This window comes from Molothrus ater, chromosome 3 (genome assembly GCF_012460135.2).
Source record: "Molothrus ater isolate BHLD 08-10-18 breed brown headed cowbird chromosome 3, BPBGC_Mater_1.1, whole genome shotgun sequence".
NCBI lineage: Eukaryota > Metazoa > Chordata > Aves > Passeriformes > Icteridae > Molothrus > Molothrus ater.
The window spans coordinates 23,396,423-23,414,691 of record NC_050480.2 but is presented as its reverse complement, the minus strand read 5'-3'; the positions used below and the strand labels follow the sequence as shown (position 1 = coordinate 23,414,691).

The 18,269-nt window shown below is 44.2% G+C and overlaps 1 protein-coding gene and 1 long non-coding RNA gene across 2 annotated transcripts; one reads left to right on the top strand and one right to left on the bottom strand.

Annotated features, from left to right (window-relative positions):
• Positions 1-3,051: 3,051 nt before the first annotated feature.
• On the bottom strand, positions 3,052-6,667 carry LOC118684508 (uncharacterized). The gene is made up of 2 exons (XR_004979852.1): positions 6,053-6,667; positions 3,052-5,489 (listed from the first exon to the last, which is right to left on the bottom strand). It is a non-coding gene; the product is annotated as an uncharacterized LOC118684508 (long non-coding RNA).
• PRPH2 (peripherin 2) lies at positions 6,219-15,308 on the top strand. The gene is given in 4 exon segments (XM_036379321.1): positions 6,219-6,799; positions 9,531-9,553; positions 9,556-9,776; positions 15,061-15,308. Coding segments are annotated over 4 exon segments (1,062 nt in total). The 3' UTR covers positions 15,298-15,308.
• The last annotated feature ends 2,961 nt before the right edge of the window (positions 15,309-18,269 follow it).

Sequence of the window (18,269 nt, the reverse complement as noted above, 5' to 3'; positions counted from 1 at the left end):
TGTTCAGCCTGTAAGAATTACAGTAATGCCTTTGTTCTGCTTGCCCCAAGCTCTAAACATGGACACCTCCTTCCTGTGGCGATGGATCTCAGCAGATCCAGACGGGGAAAGAGACCCCAAGCAGTACCAGGGGTGCACTGCGTCTTCCCAGCCTTCCTCCCATGGAAGTGCCATGTCCTGTTCCAGCTCCTGGCCCATGGCATGCAGTACTGCCTGAATAAACAGAACAGGAGTCAAAACATGGAAGTTTGAACTTCAGTTTCTCTCTGGAATTACTTCCTTGGGGATGTTTTTCACAAACCAGTTATTGACATCCCAGCTCCTACTGTTTTCTTTCCTCCAAATACTTGACTTTGGTCAAACCACAGTTAGCAGGTAATACTTTTCAGGAACTTGGTGCCAGACAATTACCCTAAAGATTTAGCATTACCTTTGTAATACAAAACACATAACTGGCTCTTGGTCTCAGGCATGGTGTGAAACAAGATTCAATCTGAGAACAGTAAGTCCAGAAAATTTGGTCAGGCAAATACCTAAATGTGATTTATAGTTCTAAACATACAATCTCATATAACCTCATATATATATATATATATATATATATATATACACACAGAGTTGCACAGGTTTCCATACACTTTTTTTGAATTGTACTTTCCTGATGTAGAATCATAACAGAAATTCAAGACTCTTTTGAAACAACAGTCTGTTAATGCTGTATGAGAATTTAAGCACTAGTAAAGGTTTACTAGCATGCGTATGGGCTATTTAGTATAGAAATTGCAACTTTTTTGGGTCTCTAAGGAAGAGAAGGCAAACCCCTAAGTATTTATAATCAGCTAGCAATCACTTATCCTGCATAATGTACAACTGAAGTGAACAAAGTCTCTTCAAGAACTCTAGCTCTGGTTTGCATCACAGTGCCACCAGTTCCACCAGGAGCTTCTTTAAAAATAATGTACTTTAAAGAAATTAATGATGCTAGACATCACAAGGGGCTGAAAAACAAATGCCTGCTGGAGGCATGGGATAACAGAACATCAGCACCAAAAACCTTGTGCAAATTTGCCCTGAAGAGAAGCTACAGGCAGAAAGTTTATCAAAATAGTGGGGGGCACTGAGCTGCAGAACTATTTTCCACAGGGAGTCAGGAAAGCAGTTCTGTGTCAGACATTTTTGAAAGACAGCCTAGTTGGACAGGCCTCCTCCAGCCAGTGGCCTCACCAAAATCTTTAAGGCCAGTGAAAGTTCCTTAGCCCCCCACAGGGCTGTTACTCAGTGTTGTAAAGCTCCTCTGTGTGTCTGTGGAGGGAATAAAACACTTCCATGCAAAGATACACAACACTGAGCGTGTGGGAGAAAACTGAGGCTGTTTTTCAGGCCACACAGAGCTTTGAGTGTTGCCATTTATTGAGGCTCTGGGGGGTGGCACAGACCAAAACTTGCATCCAGAGAAGCAGCGGGAGCTTTGCTGCTGCTTCCATGGGGCCATCCCCTCACCCCGAGGTCTGTCCTGAGAGGGATCAACCTCCCTGGGTTCCCTTTGGAGTCCAGGCTTTTCCCTCTGTCTGCCCCTGCTTCTCTGAATCACAGGAACAAAAATGAAAGTTACTTCCATTCTCTCTTTAGCCAGCTCTCTTTCATTTAAATAGATTCTGATGTGAGCTGTAGTAGAATTGTTTTGTGAAAAAAAAAAAAAACAGGTAAGAAATACATGCATAAGACAATTTCCTACACACTTCTATGCATTATATATTTGAAGGCTTGGATTTTTTTTTAAGTTTCTTATTTAAGCAATAGCGGCAGGTAGACAAGGTTCAAATCTCAGTGATTTTACCTGGAATTGCTTCAGGTTTTACTAAACAGCCAATTTCAACACATACAGGGAAAGACAGGAATAGCAAGAAAAATAATCTATGCAACTTGGGGAAATTTCAGCATTTCCATTCACATCATGATCTGATTTATCTGACTGACTGGGGGATCCACCTGTTGTTCTGAGATGTTTTCCAGCAGTAATGGCTATAATGAGCTTCTTGTAAGCTTCTTTTAATTCCCAACATATTTCTTTCCTGTTTCTGCAAATATAAATTTTGATTTCTAACTCTTATTTTTTCAGCAGTGAATGCTATACCCCAGGCATCACAATAATACAAACAAATACTCATAATGACCATCTTGGAGGTCAAAAAAAAGCTGTGTTTTCTGAACATGTTACACACCACCATATGAATCATGGCTGAAATTCTGGGAATTACCCAGAGCAAAACCACACCAAAACCCCCACAGTGTGCCCCAGCCAAGTACAGGAGCCACAGAGTACAGCAGGTCAAGTCGCTCTTCCCAGAATTTACAACTGTCCCAGCAGTGAATTTAGAACTTGCTTCTGTTTCCAGCCTCAGAACCTGCAGTCACCTTACATGCCACAAAAATAGTAGCCTACCAAGTTACCTGTGTAAGGAGGTAAAAAAAAAAAGTCAAAAATCAGACTTTTCTTCTCCTCATAATTGTACAGTGAGGTACAGCATTTTTATCACATTGTTCCTCGAGAGTGTCCCTGTTCACACCACCCAGTTACAACTGAAAGCAAAACCATAGGTGAGGGTACATGAGCAAACCTCTCTACACAATAGCTTCCCATCAAAGGTAAAGCTAGACATCATTATTCCTGCAGTGAAATATAGCCACTCCTAGGGAAAGGAAAAAAGAAAGCCTCAGAAAGGCACACATTTCATATCATAGAGCATTGTGAAAGAAAGATTGGGCCAGGAAATTATTCTTTTTGCCAAGGGCACTTCCATAGTTTAGGTATTTATGTATTTTATATCTTACACCCCTGAAGATGGAAAGATTAAGATTGGTCCAGGGCCGAGCACCAGACTGTTTAACAAACACCAGATTAAATTGTTTATGTTCCTCTCTCTTAACTGATAAATTTGTAGCTTATATGTAGGTTAGCAGGCATAACTTTTTGAAAAGGTATCAATATTGTATTGTTATACATACACATTATAATTTTTAACTAGATTTTGAATTTGAACAGATTCATGGTGAAATCAATAATAATTTGAATATTTTATTCTACCATTTTTTCTCCAATATTGGCATATGAATTATACAGTTGAATTTAATAGACAACCTCTGAGGAGACCATTAACTCAAACATTCTTGCAGCAATTAGCTTTTATCTGCTATAGATCAATTTCAGCATTTTCTATTTGAAGAGGTAGGAAGTGCCAAACTAAAGACAAATAGCAGCCAAGAAAAAGCTTTTTAAGAAAAGCAGATGCCAGGCAAAAAAAGCTTTCTTTTTTAAACTATCCCCACCCCAGAACGCTTCTCGATGATCGCCCATCACCTTTCTCTCCTCCAGGCTGCTCCGCCAGAGACAGCCCTCAGCTGCCCGGTTTGTGCCGATGCTTGCACAGGGGTTTGTCTCTTCCAGGCCTGGGACAATGGGGAAGCATTCATTCCCACTTAAAAAGTGTTACCCAATCCCTTTTAAAGCCCCCAAGCACGGCGAGTCAAGTTGATGGGTGGGGTAGTTTTTGCCACTTCAAGTCCCCAGCTGTTGAAAACAACTTAAATAAGCAGCGCTTTTCCTAATCCTGGTTGTTCTGGTAGTGTTGATTGCTGTCCCTGATGACCTTGGAGGGACCACCCGAAGTCTCAAAGGTCTAATTAGTAGGTGAGTGTCCCTTCCTGAACATCAAGTCCTGGATTTTTACTGATCATCTCCCAGCAGTGATTTATGAGGGGCCCCTCCTGTTTCCTTTGTTTATAGGCAGAAGAGTAAATCTGGAGAGATCAGTGAGCCCTGAAGCATGTCCTGCATGTTCTACTTCACTACTTTGATTCCTGAATTAGAGGAAACACTGTCGTTTATACACTTACATGATTTTGCTGCATCAGATTTATCATGGGTATCTAGATGTTAAATTATTAAGCTGACAGGAATTCAGATTCACCTGTGCTCCTGAATACGAAATTACCCATATCCAGAGCAGCACCAGGCTTACACCTGCTGTGGGCAGGAAGTATTTCACTGTATTTCCTCATGACCTGCAGACCTGGTACAGAATTCTTTTCCACTTTAATTACAGTTTCACTGTCATCACTGTCAAGAAAGAAAATGGTTTCAAGTTCCTTTATCTAGAATTAACTCCAGGTTGTCAGATAAATACATTTTCCAAACTCAAGTCTCTTAGCTGAGCCCCAAAAGAGTCAGTGAAACACAACACGTGCTACAATGGTTGTGGGATGTTTTGCCAGGAGAGATGCTATTTCAGAGCCATTACTTATTGCACAAAAACATGAATAGGCTCTCTCAAGAAACAGCACTTCTCATCCTCTTCATGGCAAGAGGACAGAATAGTCCCTGATGGATAATCACCTTCCCTCTCATTTTACGCACTCACTCTTCACCAGCAAGGGCAGCAGCAATGCAAACCACCAGGCTTGCTTTAGAAAAATCCCAGTTACCAGCTGCTCTCCAGCTCAGTGCAATAGCGCCAGATGGGCTGGGAAAGGTCCACCACAAAAACCTTCTATTGGGACAGGAAGAAGTAGTGAGTTGCCAGCCTTTGTCCTTCCTAAAGGAACCTTCAGTGTTCCTGGATCTCAAATAGTAACTGAGAAGCATCCACGGTGCCGCAGAGCTGCAGACCATCAATCAAAACGTTATTTTTCGGTGCTTGGGCTTTTTAATTATTTGTGTTATTATTTCTCACACTTGCCTTCATCCTGGCACGTTCCTTCCCGTCTCTGTCCCCGGGGGCTGGCGGCCATGCTGCTGGCAGCCACTAGAGGATGCCCCCAGGGACTTGAGTGGTGGCAGCAGCAGGTCTGGTTGACAGGCAGGAGAGAATCCTCCCAGTCCCTCTTCTGGGGCTGCTCCTTTCTCCCCTGCGGCATTAGCACCCATGCCCTCACACGCCTGCAGGGATATTTGCCATTGCTGGGGGTAGCCTGAGGTTAATTTTGCATTGTGATGACAGGGGCAGGAGTTCCCCAGCAGCTCCAAACCCTTGTGGGGCACGTGGGAGATGATGTTTCAAAGCCAGCAGAACTCCTGGAGCAGTGGAGCGGGTGGAAGCCGGGCACCGCCGAGTGCCGCAAGGAGGAGGCGGCAGCCGCAGGTGGGGTCGGACCCTCCTCTCTGCCCGCCCCAGCCTGACAGCACAGCCGGCTCCAGGTCCTTCTGCAGAGCCGGAGGAGCCCCGGGATGCCTCTCTTGCCCTCAGATACAACATCCCCAGGGTCTCTCTCCAGCTGCGGAGTTGAATTCCTCCCTGATGTAAGCTCGCGGGTGGGTCTCCTTGGGCAGCTCTGCTCCCCTCTCCGGCCCGGTGATTATCCAGTAAGCTGCTCATGCCAGCTCACTTTTTATGAAAGCACCTCTAGATTTCAGCCCAGGGTTTATTTATTGAGTTTCTCTGCACTTTTCCTTTCTCCTGCTCTCCTGCCAAGACCCAGAGATGGTACAAGCCCTGGAAGTAAATAGAAAATGCCAAGCTTAGTTTTTTAGGTCACCGTAAACTACGCGCTTATCTGCTTTCAGAATACATAAGCCACAGGATGTCATCTCAAGTCAGCACAGGAGGATAAGGACTCAAACGTAGGTCTGGCTGTAGATATGAATATATTGGGATCACAGTGGGGAAGTGTATGCTTGTATACAACAGCCTTTTTAAATCCAGAGACTTCTTCCTTTTTCCTCAAAGGTTCCATATTCTTCTGGCAACAAAGATCTTTTTATATCTCTGGGGTTTCATATTCCACCCAGCAGCCTATCATAGGAGAGCACAAATCTACTAAATAGTAAAATGAGGGATTACTTCCACTCATCTGTTGACAGACATTTCTCCAAATTGGATCAAATGATTAAAGGTATTAGAATGACGTCTTGCAGATCCAGATCAAATCATTTGAAACCTTGAGAGTGTTTCTCCTTTGCTTGGAAGAAACCACCAGAAATAGTTGTAGGTGCTAATTGCCCATTATTCTCACTAATGTGAAATTCTTAATTGGGACCTTTGAATATTTTACTTACTTGAATCCTAACCGGGGGTCTTCAAGATGGAAGGACTGTGCAGCGGCTTGCTTCCCGACGCGCCCTTCGGGATCTCTTCCAACGCCTGAATGGTTCTTCCTCGAGTTGCTTACGCTGAGAAGAGGGGTCCAGGCTGTGAAGTCTTCCAACATCTCCCACTACAAAGATGGCACTGCTGAAAGTCAAATTCAACCAGAAGAAACGGGTAAAACTAGCACAGGGACTATGGCTCATGAACTGGTTTTCGGTGTTTGCTGGAATCCTTGTTTTTAGCATGGGATTGTTCCTCAAAATTGAGCTCCGGAAGCGAAGCGAGGTGATGGACAATTCTGAAAGCCACTTTGTGCCCAATTCTTTGATATTGATGGGTATATTATCCTGCGCCTTCAATGGTTTTGCTGGAAAAATTTGTTATGATTCTCTGGATCCTGCTAAATTTGCCAAGTGGAAGCCTTTGCTGAAACCTTACCTGGCACTGTGCTGCGTCTTTAACATGCTCCTTTTCTTCGTGGCTCTGATTTGCTTTCTCATGCGGGGCTCCCTGGAGAGCACCTTGGCCCAGGGGCTGAAGAACGGCATGAAGTTCTACCGGGACACAGACACCCCCGGAAGGTGCTTCATGAAGAAGACCATCGACATGCTCCAGATTGAGTTCAAGTGCTGTGGCAACAACGGCTACAAAGATTGGTTCGAAATCCAGTGGATCAGCAACAGATATCTGGACTTCAGCTCCAAAGAAGTGAAAGAGTAAGTGACTCGGTGGGGTTTGTGTCACGTAGTATCGATGTTTGGTCAGTGCTGGCCTCAAGTGCCAACAGGCGCTGGCTGGAAGGGGGTCTGTGTAAAATGGGGTCTTGTTTAACAAATCGTCCCAAATGACCAGCTGGATTGCTTCCACCCCTGACAAATTCCTCCAAAGTCATCCATAACATAAAATAAAAAGCACCAAACTACAGTTCCCACTCTTGATCAGTGTGATATAGACAGGCTAAATAGTTTTTACTGTCTTCTACTGCTTTATAAACCCATTACCTTGAGCCACACTCCCAAAATCAACAGGAAAGTATCAGAACTTTACTAATCCTTAAGCAGATGTCAATGTGATTGATTAATTTCCTAAAAAAAGAATTCCCTGGAGATATACTGTTGATACCACTTTTAAAACTCCACTCAGATATTGGCAGCTAATCATGGAAGGAAACAAATAGAGGCAAAAACACTTTGCCAATAACTCATGTCTTTTAGATCCTTAAGATTTAGAATGTTATTTTTATATTCACTCAATGGACTGCTTCAGTGCTGTGATAATACTGAGCATCAATTGATGTTCTTAGCTTTACACAGTGGCCCTTGTAGCCATATGTATTTTAAGTTCTGTCCTGTGCCTGATTTTTTAAAACCTCACATGAAAGCAGCACTAGTTTATTGTTTCTGTACGAACCAGATCAGGTTGTTGACCAGAAACACCTTAATGGCTTTGATGTCAGTGCCCAAAGAGGCAGTAATCCTAAAATCAGGTTAGGTGCAGTAAGCTCAAGCAGAAAATAAGCATGAGAACAAAATGAACTTTTGAAATTAAAAGAGTAGCATTAGGCATAAATACCCACAACCTTTTAAAAAATTAAGCACCAGGGAAAGAAATGGTTATTCCGGGTTCTTTGGGAACATCATTCATTAACATTTATGCTCTGTGGTTGCATAATGGGTCCTGTAAACTGGAAGCAATCTGCCTTTTAAATATACTGCCTGTATTAAAAATGTCTGAAGTAATTTTGAAGAAAAGCTTTGTGTATCTCTTGGGATCTCCTGGGATCCCTGCCTGACTGTGTAAATGGTATTTATCTTGTGTGTGTCTCTCTGTGTGTTCCTTTGACTTGTTGGGTGGTCTGGTTGTTTTTGCAGTTCTGAATGAGGACTTTTTTTAGTGAAAACTGTTACAGATTTAACCCGTTGCACTGCAGGCTGTTATAACAAATACATTCACTATTGAATAAGGGGATGTTCCCATTGCAAAGGTATGCTCATGGGTATAAATAACTTCTTGAAAAAACCTTGCCAGCATTATATGGAGATTTGAGAGCTGTAGCTTAATCCAGCAGCAGTGGAAGGGCAAGGCACAGGAGGAAAACAGGGTTATACTGTCCTTAATAACCCATGCCTTGTTTGGGACTGAGACTCAAGGTAATTTCTTTGTACTACTGAGGCAGGAACTAGGGCATTAAAAATCTACAAATGGGTTTTAGTGAGTTCAAGGTTTGTACTATGTGGTGGTGCACAATCTCTGCTCCCATTCCTGGTGGGATAGTCTGGCCCCTTTGAAGCCAATAGTAAAGTTCTCCTTAGTTGCAAGGAAGGTGGGAGTCTGTCCCTCACAGTGGGATTTTTATATTATTTGTAGAGCAAAGGCCTGATCTAATATCCAATCTCTCTGAAACTGGTGGAGCATTTACACATGAATGGGAATTAGACCCAATCCAGAGCACACTTTACATTTAGAGAGAAAACCTCAGCTGCATTTGCTCTTTAGATATATTTAGGTCATGATTGCAAAGTGGAATTTCCCTTCACCAGGTTGTTGGAATCACCTCTCTCTCTATGACACAATTTTAAAATATCCATATAGAAAGCTACAATGGACACTCAGATATTTTTTTCACCTCTCTACACCACAGGGACTCTCCATTCTGTGATTTTCTAAGCAAAATGGCCTGTTTTAAAACTGCACTCCTTTTATTATAGTCTTTCTGCAGAGTCAGTGGAACTACTTGCCTTCCAAGTTATCTTGCATCTAAACATCTCCTAAGACACCAGGAAAAATGACTGTTAACAGAGAGCAACCACAGTGTCAGATGAACAATAGTTGGGGGAGCTCCTGCAAGGACTTTGGAAATTTTAAAATTTTGCAACATCCTGTGGCTGAAGCACATTTCATGTTTTCAATACTGGCTACCTTCCCAAGCCAAGAATAAATGCACAGCCCCTCCTGGAGATATTATAGTCAAAAAGAAGCTATTAGGTTTGCTGGATCAATAGGTATAGTGGGTTCCGAGGTTGTTCTGGGTTCTTTTCCACGCTCAGGTAGCTCCAGCACCTCTCTTCCATCCTAACTATGCCGTGATCACTCTTTTCTGACTGCCCTTCCTGAGTTCTCTCATCATTCACTTTTGTTAAAAATTAATTTCTTTGAAGAAGTGACCCAAGGGTGTGCATTTCCACCAGGAGGAGTCAATTACAGACTCAGTGTAGCCTTGCCATAGAAGAGGAGAGAAAGGACACCCTGGACAAACACCGCTATGTGAACGAGGGGACACAGAGAAAAGGCATGGTGGCACTTCCTCCTTGCCTTTGCTTTCTGTCCTCATGCAGATTTGCTCCTGGAAATCTGTGTGTGTGTGTCTGTGTGTATGTCTGTGTCTGTGTCTGTCTATATGTCTGAGTCTGTGTGTGCATTCACGCTCCCTTCTGCCCTTGCCCACAGCCGGATCAAAAGCAACGTGGACGGAGGTACCTGGTGGACGGAGTCCCCTTCAGCTGCTGCAACCCCAGCTCCCCCAGGCCCTGCATCCAGTACCAGGTCACCAACAACTCTGCCCACTACAGCTACGACTACCAAACCGAGGAGCTCAACCTGTGGCGCCGTGGCTGCCGGGAAGCGCTGCTCAACTACTACAGCAGCATGATGAGCTCCATGGGCGCCGTCATCCTCCTCGTCTGGCTCTTCGAGGTAACCCTTCTCCTCAGACACACTGCAGTCAAGTGCCAGCTCTGCAGGAGCAGGGGGTTTGCTGAGTGAAAATCAAATCTGGTTAAAATAAATTTCCCCATTGTTTGGCTGAGAAAATATCTGATAACTGAGTAAGGGCTGAAAGGTCCCAGGCTGGAAACAGAGGTGGAGTGGGTGTGGGATCAGACCCCTCTTAGCAGGAGCCAGAGCCTCGAGTATCCCACAGCAAAAGGGGAAAAAGGGAGTGATCTTCTGTCCAAGGCAAGGTGCTGAGCAGGGAAGAGAGTGCAAGAGCTCTGCTGTCCAGATGCATTAATTTTACATGTGTCACCTTTTGTGGGTAATGAGAAATACAAAAAAGCGGCACATCAGAAAGATGTGACAGTAATTAGTGGGACAGAAAATGCAGCTAAAGGGTTTACACCCTGAACAAAGTAAGGCTTTAAGCCATACACAGTGGAATGATTTTAAGGCAGCATATGGACCTTCATCAGCTCCACCAAAGTATTTGATCAGAAAAAGTGGTTTAGGTGGAGCAAGTGGATTAAATTAATTTTATTCTGCTTCCCAAAACACGACGCAAATGCAAACAGGTGCCAGCACTGCCCAGGGCAGGTGTCTGTGGGCACCATTACCAAAAGTGCAGCTTGGCTGATAAAATACTGTTCATCCAATGCAATGAATCCCCTGCCTCTGGGAGATGGCCAGTTTTCTAGCCCGGGTGTTTAATCAACACTAATGCTCAGGGAGCGTGGGCTGGCAGTGGCACGAGGGCTGGAACGTGAGGTGCTGGATGTGGAGATCAGGCAGGACCTGCTGATAAAAGGAAGGGTGCAGCTCCCTGGGGTGCTGCAGATCTTTTCTATCCTTGGAATGGCTGCTGCAAATGGCATTGCCTATTTTAAATGATTCAGCTGCCTTTTTAAAAATTTAGATACAGGCAAATTAAAAAAAGATGAGTTACATTTTGATACAAGCACTGGCCTACAGCCTTCCAGGAATGAAGATGCTTTTTAGAAAATAAACACCTACCTAAATCTGTGAACTGAAAAAAAAAATCATGAAGTTACTCCATGTTGCGTTGTTTTAAAAATAACTGCTCCAAACTGCAGAGAAATGTATTACCTCTTTGCACTGTTATTCTGCTAAGAAAAGAAAGAGGAGGTCTTTATTTTAGCCCAGATTCAAGTGCACAGCTCTTGAAGAGAGGGGAATTTCAACTGTGTTCAAAAGTCAAAGAAATTCAAAAACTCAGGGGAAAAATGCACAAAAATACCAATGCCAGCTGCAAAAAATCATGACTAGGAACTTGTAACATAGCTCTGCTAACTTGCAAGAGATTAATGACAGTGATATGTTAACATTAATAGCAGTGATAAAAATGTAGTATTTTATGCCTAACTCTTCAAAGTACACCTGGGTATTTTTTTCAGCCTGTGGCATAATGAGAAATAAGATCTCTTCTTTTCTTTGTCTTTTTCAAAATTGAAGGTGAGACTTTTTTCAGGCAATCAGAGGACTTTTAGGGCAAAACTTGAAAGAAACAACATGATTCTGGGTTACAATAACTTGCCCTCCTGAGTATTTATTACTTGCATGATATTCTACCATAAAGGGACCAGATTTGGGTTTGAAATTCCCTTTGAAGGGAGGAAGCAAAGCAGGAAACTGACATTAATTTAGTCTCCCTTGAAATATAACAACTTCCTTTAAATTCCAGTCAGGATAGGAAACAATTTTATGCTGAGTAGGAGGGCAGCAGAGGTTCCAACTCCTGGCCAAGGGAAGTGTGGGTCTGAGCAGGGTGAGCCCAGGGCCAGTGGTTGTGCTGGCTCTGTGCTTCTCATTTCCCCTTTGACTGACTTTTGGGAAGGCACAGAAAAGTGCAAAAGCAAAATCCTGGGTTGCTTTGCACCTGCAGCCACCGTGGACTCAAACCAGGGGCTTCTCCAACAAAGCCCTTCTGGGGGCCATGGACAACTCTCCCAGCTGGGTTGCCGGAATTCAGGTGTGGGAAGGGGGAGAGAACATGGAGGGGAAATACTAACCACAGCTGTTATTCTGAGCTGTAGAAAAAGGTAACATGCCAAACAGGCACAGGAACCTCAGGGAGGGCCATTTCTGTTTCACCTTTCTATACTAGGCACAAGGAAGAATGAACCTGTATTTTGAAACATCAAAACTTCTGTTTGAAAGAATGCTAATATCTAGAAGCTGCTTTTCCTAACAAAAGCTGTAGGCTTCCCATGTGTGACAACCAGTCATGAGGATGACAAAAAAAGATCACACCCTGCTCTGGCTAAGCCGCCTCAGGCTAAACCCTGGCAAGCAGATGGGCTTCACTGCAGAAGGTCAAGAAGAGCAAGCCTGGATGTCTTCTTGACCTGCCTCAGCCAGCAAAGGGGAAAAGAGGAGTTCAAGGGTGCCCTGAATAAAGCATTTCAAAAGGAATAGAGAGCTGAGGCTGGTTCCTGAGATGCTCCAGGTCCTCCACTTGTGCAAACATGTGGATCTCAATAGGTCACAGCTTCCACAGCAGCCAAACCCTGGGATTCAGCTCCCCTGTGCCACAGACCGGGCCCAGGCTGAGCTCCAGGAGAGCACTGAGGCATTCACAGGAGGCACATTGTACTCCTGTGTTGGAAAGCGACCTCTCTGATGCATTAACAGTAGGAGTGAACCCTGGAGATCTCCAAAACCAGCCCACAGGCAGCAGGGACCTTCCAGAAGGACACAGTTTGCTCTGTTGGCCCAGCTGGAGAGGCTGAGCCTGCTGGGGTGCAGGGGATCCACCAGTGCAGCCCCTGCAGCCCTAGCCCTGGAGAAACACTGTGGCCATGTTCTTCCTGGCACTTTAAAGCTGCTGTAAAGTGACAAGAGTTTCCATGACAGGGAAATCATCCTCAGCATGACTGGCCTTGCTCCGGGGCTCTGACCCCGCAGCCTTCTGTGCTGGGTTGTGGTTAAGGTCAAACCTACAACTCACAGACTGGTTAAGGCTGGAGGTTTAGCTGTGGGAAGAAGGATCACATTCCTCAACCTTCTGGCAGTTATTCCTCTAATGCAGCCAAGGATCCCATTTTCCCACTTTGCCACAAGGGCACATTGTTGGCTCAGGGACAGCTTGGTGTCACCCAGAGCCCCAAGGCCCTTTGCTGCCAAGCTGCTGTCAGCCAGTCACCCCCAGCACATACTGGTGCATGGGGTTATGCCTTCCCTGGTGCAAGACTTCAGCTAAACTGGGAGTCCCAGACTCTCTGTGATCAAATAGGAGAGAGACTAATTTACCAGACACTTGTCTCAAACTTCCTGGGCTCGCTTCTCATCTGGCAGGGAAGACAGGCTCAGATCAGTAGAGGCGACAAAGAGACAGACATTTCACATTGCTTTTAAGGAATCTCAGCTTTAGGGACTCAAAATCTTGCTTAGAAAGTTTTTTAAGAAAACAAAGTCTTAAACTGAGAGAAAATACCACAAAATCTCTTCCAAGGACAGGTCAGATGCTGAGTACTGCACAAGCACCTTCCTTTTTAAAAGCATGATAATATTTAGTGACTTAGAGCCGTCCAGGAAGCCAGTCCACCTACTTTGGCTGTCAAATAGTGGCACTTGGCAAGTCAATCACAAAACAAAGCTCCTGCTGACAGGCAGCAAGGCAGCACAAATAGAGAGCAACGTGGAGGCCATTTCCTGCACCCAGCCCTGTTAATCTGCACTTGCAACAGCCTTTGATTTCAAAGATATCAGCCCCATGAGTGAAAGCAGCAAAACTGGGAGTCAGAGTGGAAGGAAGATGTCAAAGACTTTAAATCTCAAGACTAACATGATGGGATTTGTCACTTGTTGTGACTTTTATAGAATAGTGCTCTAACTGATTTAAGTCATCATATTATTGGCTAGATGAGACTATTTCCAGACTCAGAGCCACTAGAAACTTCCTTAGTGACCAAAGTGTGGCTAGTCATACATTCCTGTGTTAAGCTATATGAACATTTGCCTTTGGATATGGAAGTATTGGATGAAACTTGTCTGTTTGACCAATGTTTTTCTCTTTCTGATCTTGAGTGAAGGCAGAGAAACACGAACATGTGCACAGGTTGAGAGTAGACGTGTAGCTTTAGTCTTCCGAGAGTTTGGAAACACTGATCATATACAAGTAGGGTGACCACAGCAGACAGGCTGATGGATGGTCCATGGAAGCACACACCTGGGCAGTGCCTCCAGCCCAAAAGCCAGATGTGAATTCTGCCACTGCTCTTGCCATGCAGCTGCATCCCAACCTCAAACCTGCCAGCCTCTTCAGCCATCAGGGTTGAGGAGGACCAGAAGTAATCAGTTCCTTGGGAAATTGGATAGTGTGACAGAGGCATTGTACTTCCCTTAGAGAAGAGATCCTCTGAGGTCCTGACAGCAGTAGGTGTTCTCCAACTGAGCTTTACCCAGCACATGAAGACCAAACCAATCTTACTGCTGCCCCATTCCAACCACCAGCCCTACCACGTCAGCAGGCTGCCTCTTCTGGGAGCTGCTCTTCTGTCCTTCTCTACTTCACTCAATCAGTCACTTTCTTCAGAAGCACCCCAAGGGTGAGGTCAGATTGTTCTGAACAGTATTAGAAGGCAGGAGACTGGCTAAAAACACACCTTCTCCCTGGAGGCAGGTGCAGGGTGTTGCCAGTGTCAGCAGGGTTACACAGTACAGTAGAAAAAGTCTCAGTCAGGGCTGCTGGGACTAGGTAATATTTAATCAGAAATATTAAATTTGTTTTAGGTGGAACCAGGGAGGGATCACCTGCTGCCTTGGTTTCCTTATTTGCACATACCTATATTAAAACAAAATCAGAATCTGAACCAGACAAACTAATGGCTCAAATCCTAACTCTGCTCCCTTCTGCAGAGACACTGATTGATTAATATCTCCTTGATCAGCTTAATATACTCACCAAACATATTAAGGTCAATGCAAAGCCAAAATATTTAGCTAAAACTAAGTGGGTGGTGGCCAAGGACGGTGCTGCACATCCAAACTGCCTTGTGGACACCCAGTGCACAGCAGCCAGGGATGCATTAAAGCCTCCTGGGAAGGCACCAACACTGATGGGGCTCGTGGAGAGGCCCCTTGGGCACACGGCCCCTGGGAGCAGGGCACAGGCTGAGAACAGCAGGGCACAGGGAGGGTGGGACAGCAGCAGAATGCCCAGGCTGCCCAGAGCAGGCACAGGGAGGGTGGGATGGAGTGTCCAGGTCTGGCTGACGCTCTCTGCCTCTCCCGTTGCCCGGCACAGATGTCGGTGATGGTTGGCCTGCGCCTCCTGCACACCTCCCTGGAAAGCATTGCCAATCCTGAAGACCCCGAATGTGAAAGCGAAGGGTGGGTCCTGGAGAACAGCCTGAAGGACACTTTCAAATCCGCGCTGGAGAACTTGAAAAAGCTGGGTAAGTTCAACCAGGTGGAAGCAGGAGCCGAAGGGGCCGAAGGAGAGGAAGGTGGGAAGACGCCAGCCATCACAACAGTCAGCTGAGCTGCTCACTGAGGTGGACTTTTTCTCAGAGAAAAATAACACAAACTGAGAATTGTGAATATATCTACATTTTAAAAGCTATGTATCAACCACCAGAATACACATTTCTACGCACGTGCGCTTTTGTACATGGGAGCATACAACATAGTGCACCTTGGGATAAAACACTTATCCACAATGTGAGTACATCATATCCATATCCTTTTGGGAATATGACCCCAACTAGGACTTGTAATATTCACATGTTCCCTTATCAGAGACAGTTAGTTTAAGAAAAAAAAAAAAATTAAAAAAAAAGATTGCTGGCATCACACGGCGATCCATTCCATCTTATTTTGAAATTAAAAGTGGAATTTGAAAAGTTAATATTTTTTGCTCAAGTTGTTCCATAAGCATACTTTCTGTACTTCAGCTTTTAAGGACAAACAGATTGGGTTTCTGGAGAGTAACATGATAGAATTCAAAGAAAGAAGGATTTCCAGAATTGTATATAACTTAGCATACAGGTATTTTGACAAACCTCTCATATGTGATTTTTGTTAATGTGCTAAGCAATGGTATTTTCTGCTGTATTTTTAAGACGTACATAGAACAAGATGCAAACTTATGCTAAGAATTTATGTACTAAGCAAAAATTGTAATTTAATGAAGCAGCCAAGCATCATAAAAACAACATTCAGGTAAGATTGAGGGGGATTATTTCTCGGGGTTTTTTGCAGGCTGTATATCTTGAATGTACATGTTGTAGACTTATGCTTCACCTTGTATTTAAATTCTTTGCAGAAGCTTAGACGATTCATCTTTTAGTGGGTGGAATCCAGGCTATGAGCATGTGCCAGTTATGGTTACTCTGGACATTTTACAGAGTATGTCATCTCATAACTCGCTCCAGAATATTCAAGCCCAACTATTTTTAAGGCAAGAAAAAGACAAACCCAAATCGAGACCCAAATCCAGGCCAGTTAGAACTCACACTTTAAATGTTTTCCAGGGGCCTAGAAGGTGGATACCATTCATCCACGAGAACATCAAGCCTCACCCTTTCAGGCCAGGGAAAACCGAGTTTAAATCAATCCCCAATGTGCAAATTTTACTTTATCAGTGATGGAGCACTCCTCATTATGTCTTTTAAATCAAAGAGAAGGCACATTTTGCATATGCTGCATCTCTCCAAACATAGCGTCATAGCTGGAGGATCCTGTTCTCAAGTTGGAATAAAACATGGAAAGAGTTTGCTGTGGCCTGCAGCCTCTAATAAGGGAACAGATCATCATCTTGAGTTTATTTTGCCAGGTAATTTCAGCTAAAGGGAAGGAAACCCTAGAGAACAAGCCCCAGCCCCATGCAGCAAGGATTGCAGACACCTCAGTCCCCTCCCTACAAGCCAGGCACCACACTTACTTCTACCCTGGCTGTGCAAACCCTCTACTTCTCAGGGTGTACCAGGGAGAGGTTTCTCCGTGGGTCCCTTCTCCCTGGCTGGTGGCCAGCCCTCAAAGGGAGCAGTGTTTGCAGCTGTGTCACCACTGCACAGCCCCCTAGCTTTCATTCTTAATCACTTGTGCACTTGCCCCAGCAGCACTCAGCTCCTCCAGCTCCTGCCCCAATTCCCTCTAGGATGGACAGATCAGTTCAAGGCAGGACAAGCAGGGATGCGTCCGTGCATCACGCCGTCGTTTCCATCTCAGTGCCCAGGCTGTTTCAGGCCACCTGCACGCAAGGCTTGATTCTGACAGGTGTCTGTGGTGTTCTTTCACCTTCTCAAAGCTGGTCAAAGCTTTCAACTTTAGTTATGGTCACGAATTTAGTTACAATAATGAATTAAAAAGTCACTCTTCTGTGCATAAGACTAGGACAAGGGCACTGACAAAAGGCCAACTTGCTACTCACCACAGCCTATCGTCTCTTGCTCTGCTGAGGGACAGAACTGTACCAGCCAGAGCAGCTCCTCCCTGCTCAGCAGGATGCCACTGGGGCCAGCTGCCCCTCTCAGCTGGCCATTAGAGAAGAGCAGGATTGTGCATGGCACACAATGTGGCCACATGTACCAGAGAAGAGCTTTTCAGAGGAGTCACATGTGGCTAGGAGCTGCGATACAAGGATTAATTACAGTCTCTCCTTGGGAGGCTTCAGCGAGCTGTGATCTATACCAGTTATTTGACTAGACTGACTTTTCAAAGAGATCTAGACTTATTGCTGCCCTAGAAATCTGGCTTAGACCACTAATTTAGACAGGACTCTCCAATTATTCATGGTCTCTGGTTTTTATCAGATTATTGCTAAAGCAACATAACAAATTTTCAAGCCATTCTTTCAATGCCACACTGGAGAAGCCAGTTCCCAGAGCAATGGTATCAGGCAGGTAAAGAGACCATCTGAGACAGGTTTATGAAGAACAGTACTGGAACCAGGGAACAAAGAGTATATGGGCTAATGCTGTCTAAAATAAAGCCTCCTGGTTGATGAAGATCTTTGTGACATCTTATGATTACCACAAGATTGTAATATGACTGCTTTGTACAATATTACATGTAATATATCACTTGTCCAATCTTACACATACTTTCTTGTGATACTGCAAATGCTGTTCTAGATAAAGATATTTCTGCTGACTGCAAATGTAATTTAGGTATTAAAATGTTATTGCAAGTAAAGATCTCTTTAAAGAAAATGTTTAAATATATACAATTTAATACAGATTTCTTTAATTTGCATTACTGCTGACTTTTTCTTTCTGATTTCATTTTTTGGATCTGGTTTACATGTTCCTATATGTGGGAAGGTTTTCCCCTCCTCTATATAATGCTCTGAGAGAAAGCAAACCTTCCTCTTTTCACAGCTAAGCTCAGGATGTGCAAGCAGACCCCTAAATCACCTGCTTCTTACTAGAAACAAAATATACTGTGCTGTTTTAATAGCATTCTCTAATAGTACATAGGAATTAAAACATCTTCACAGCCATGAATGTGATG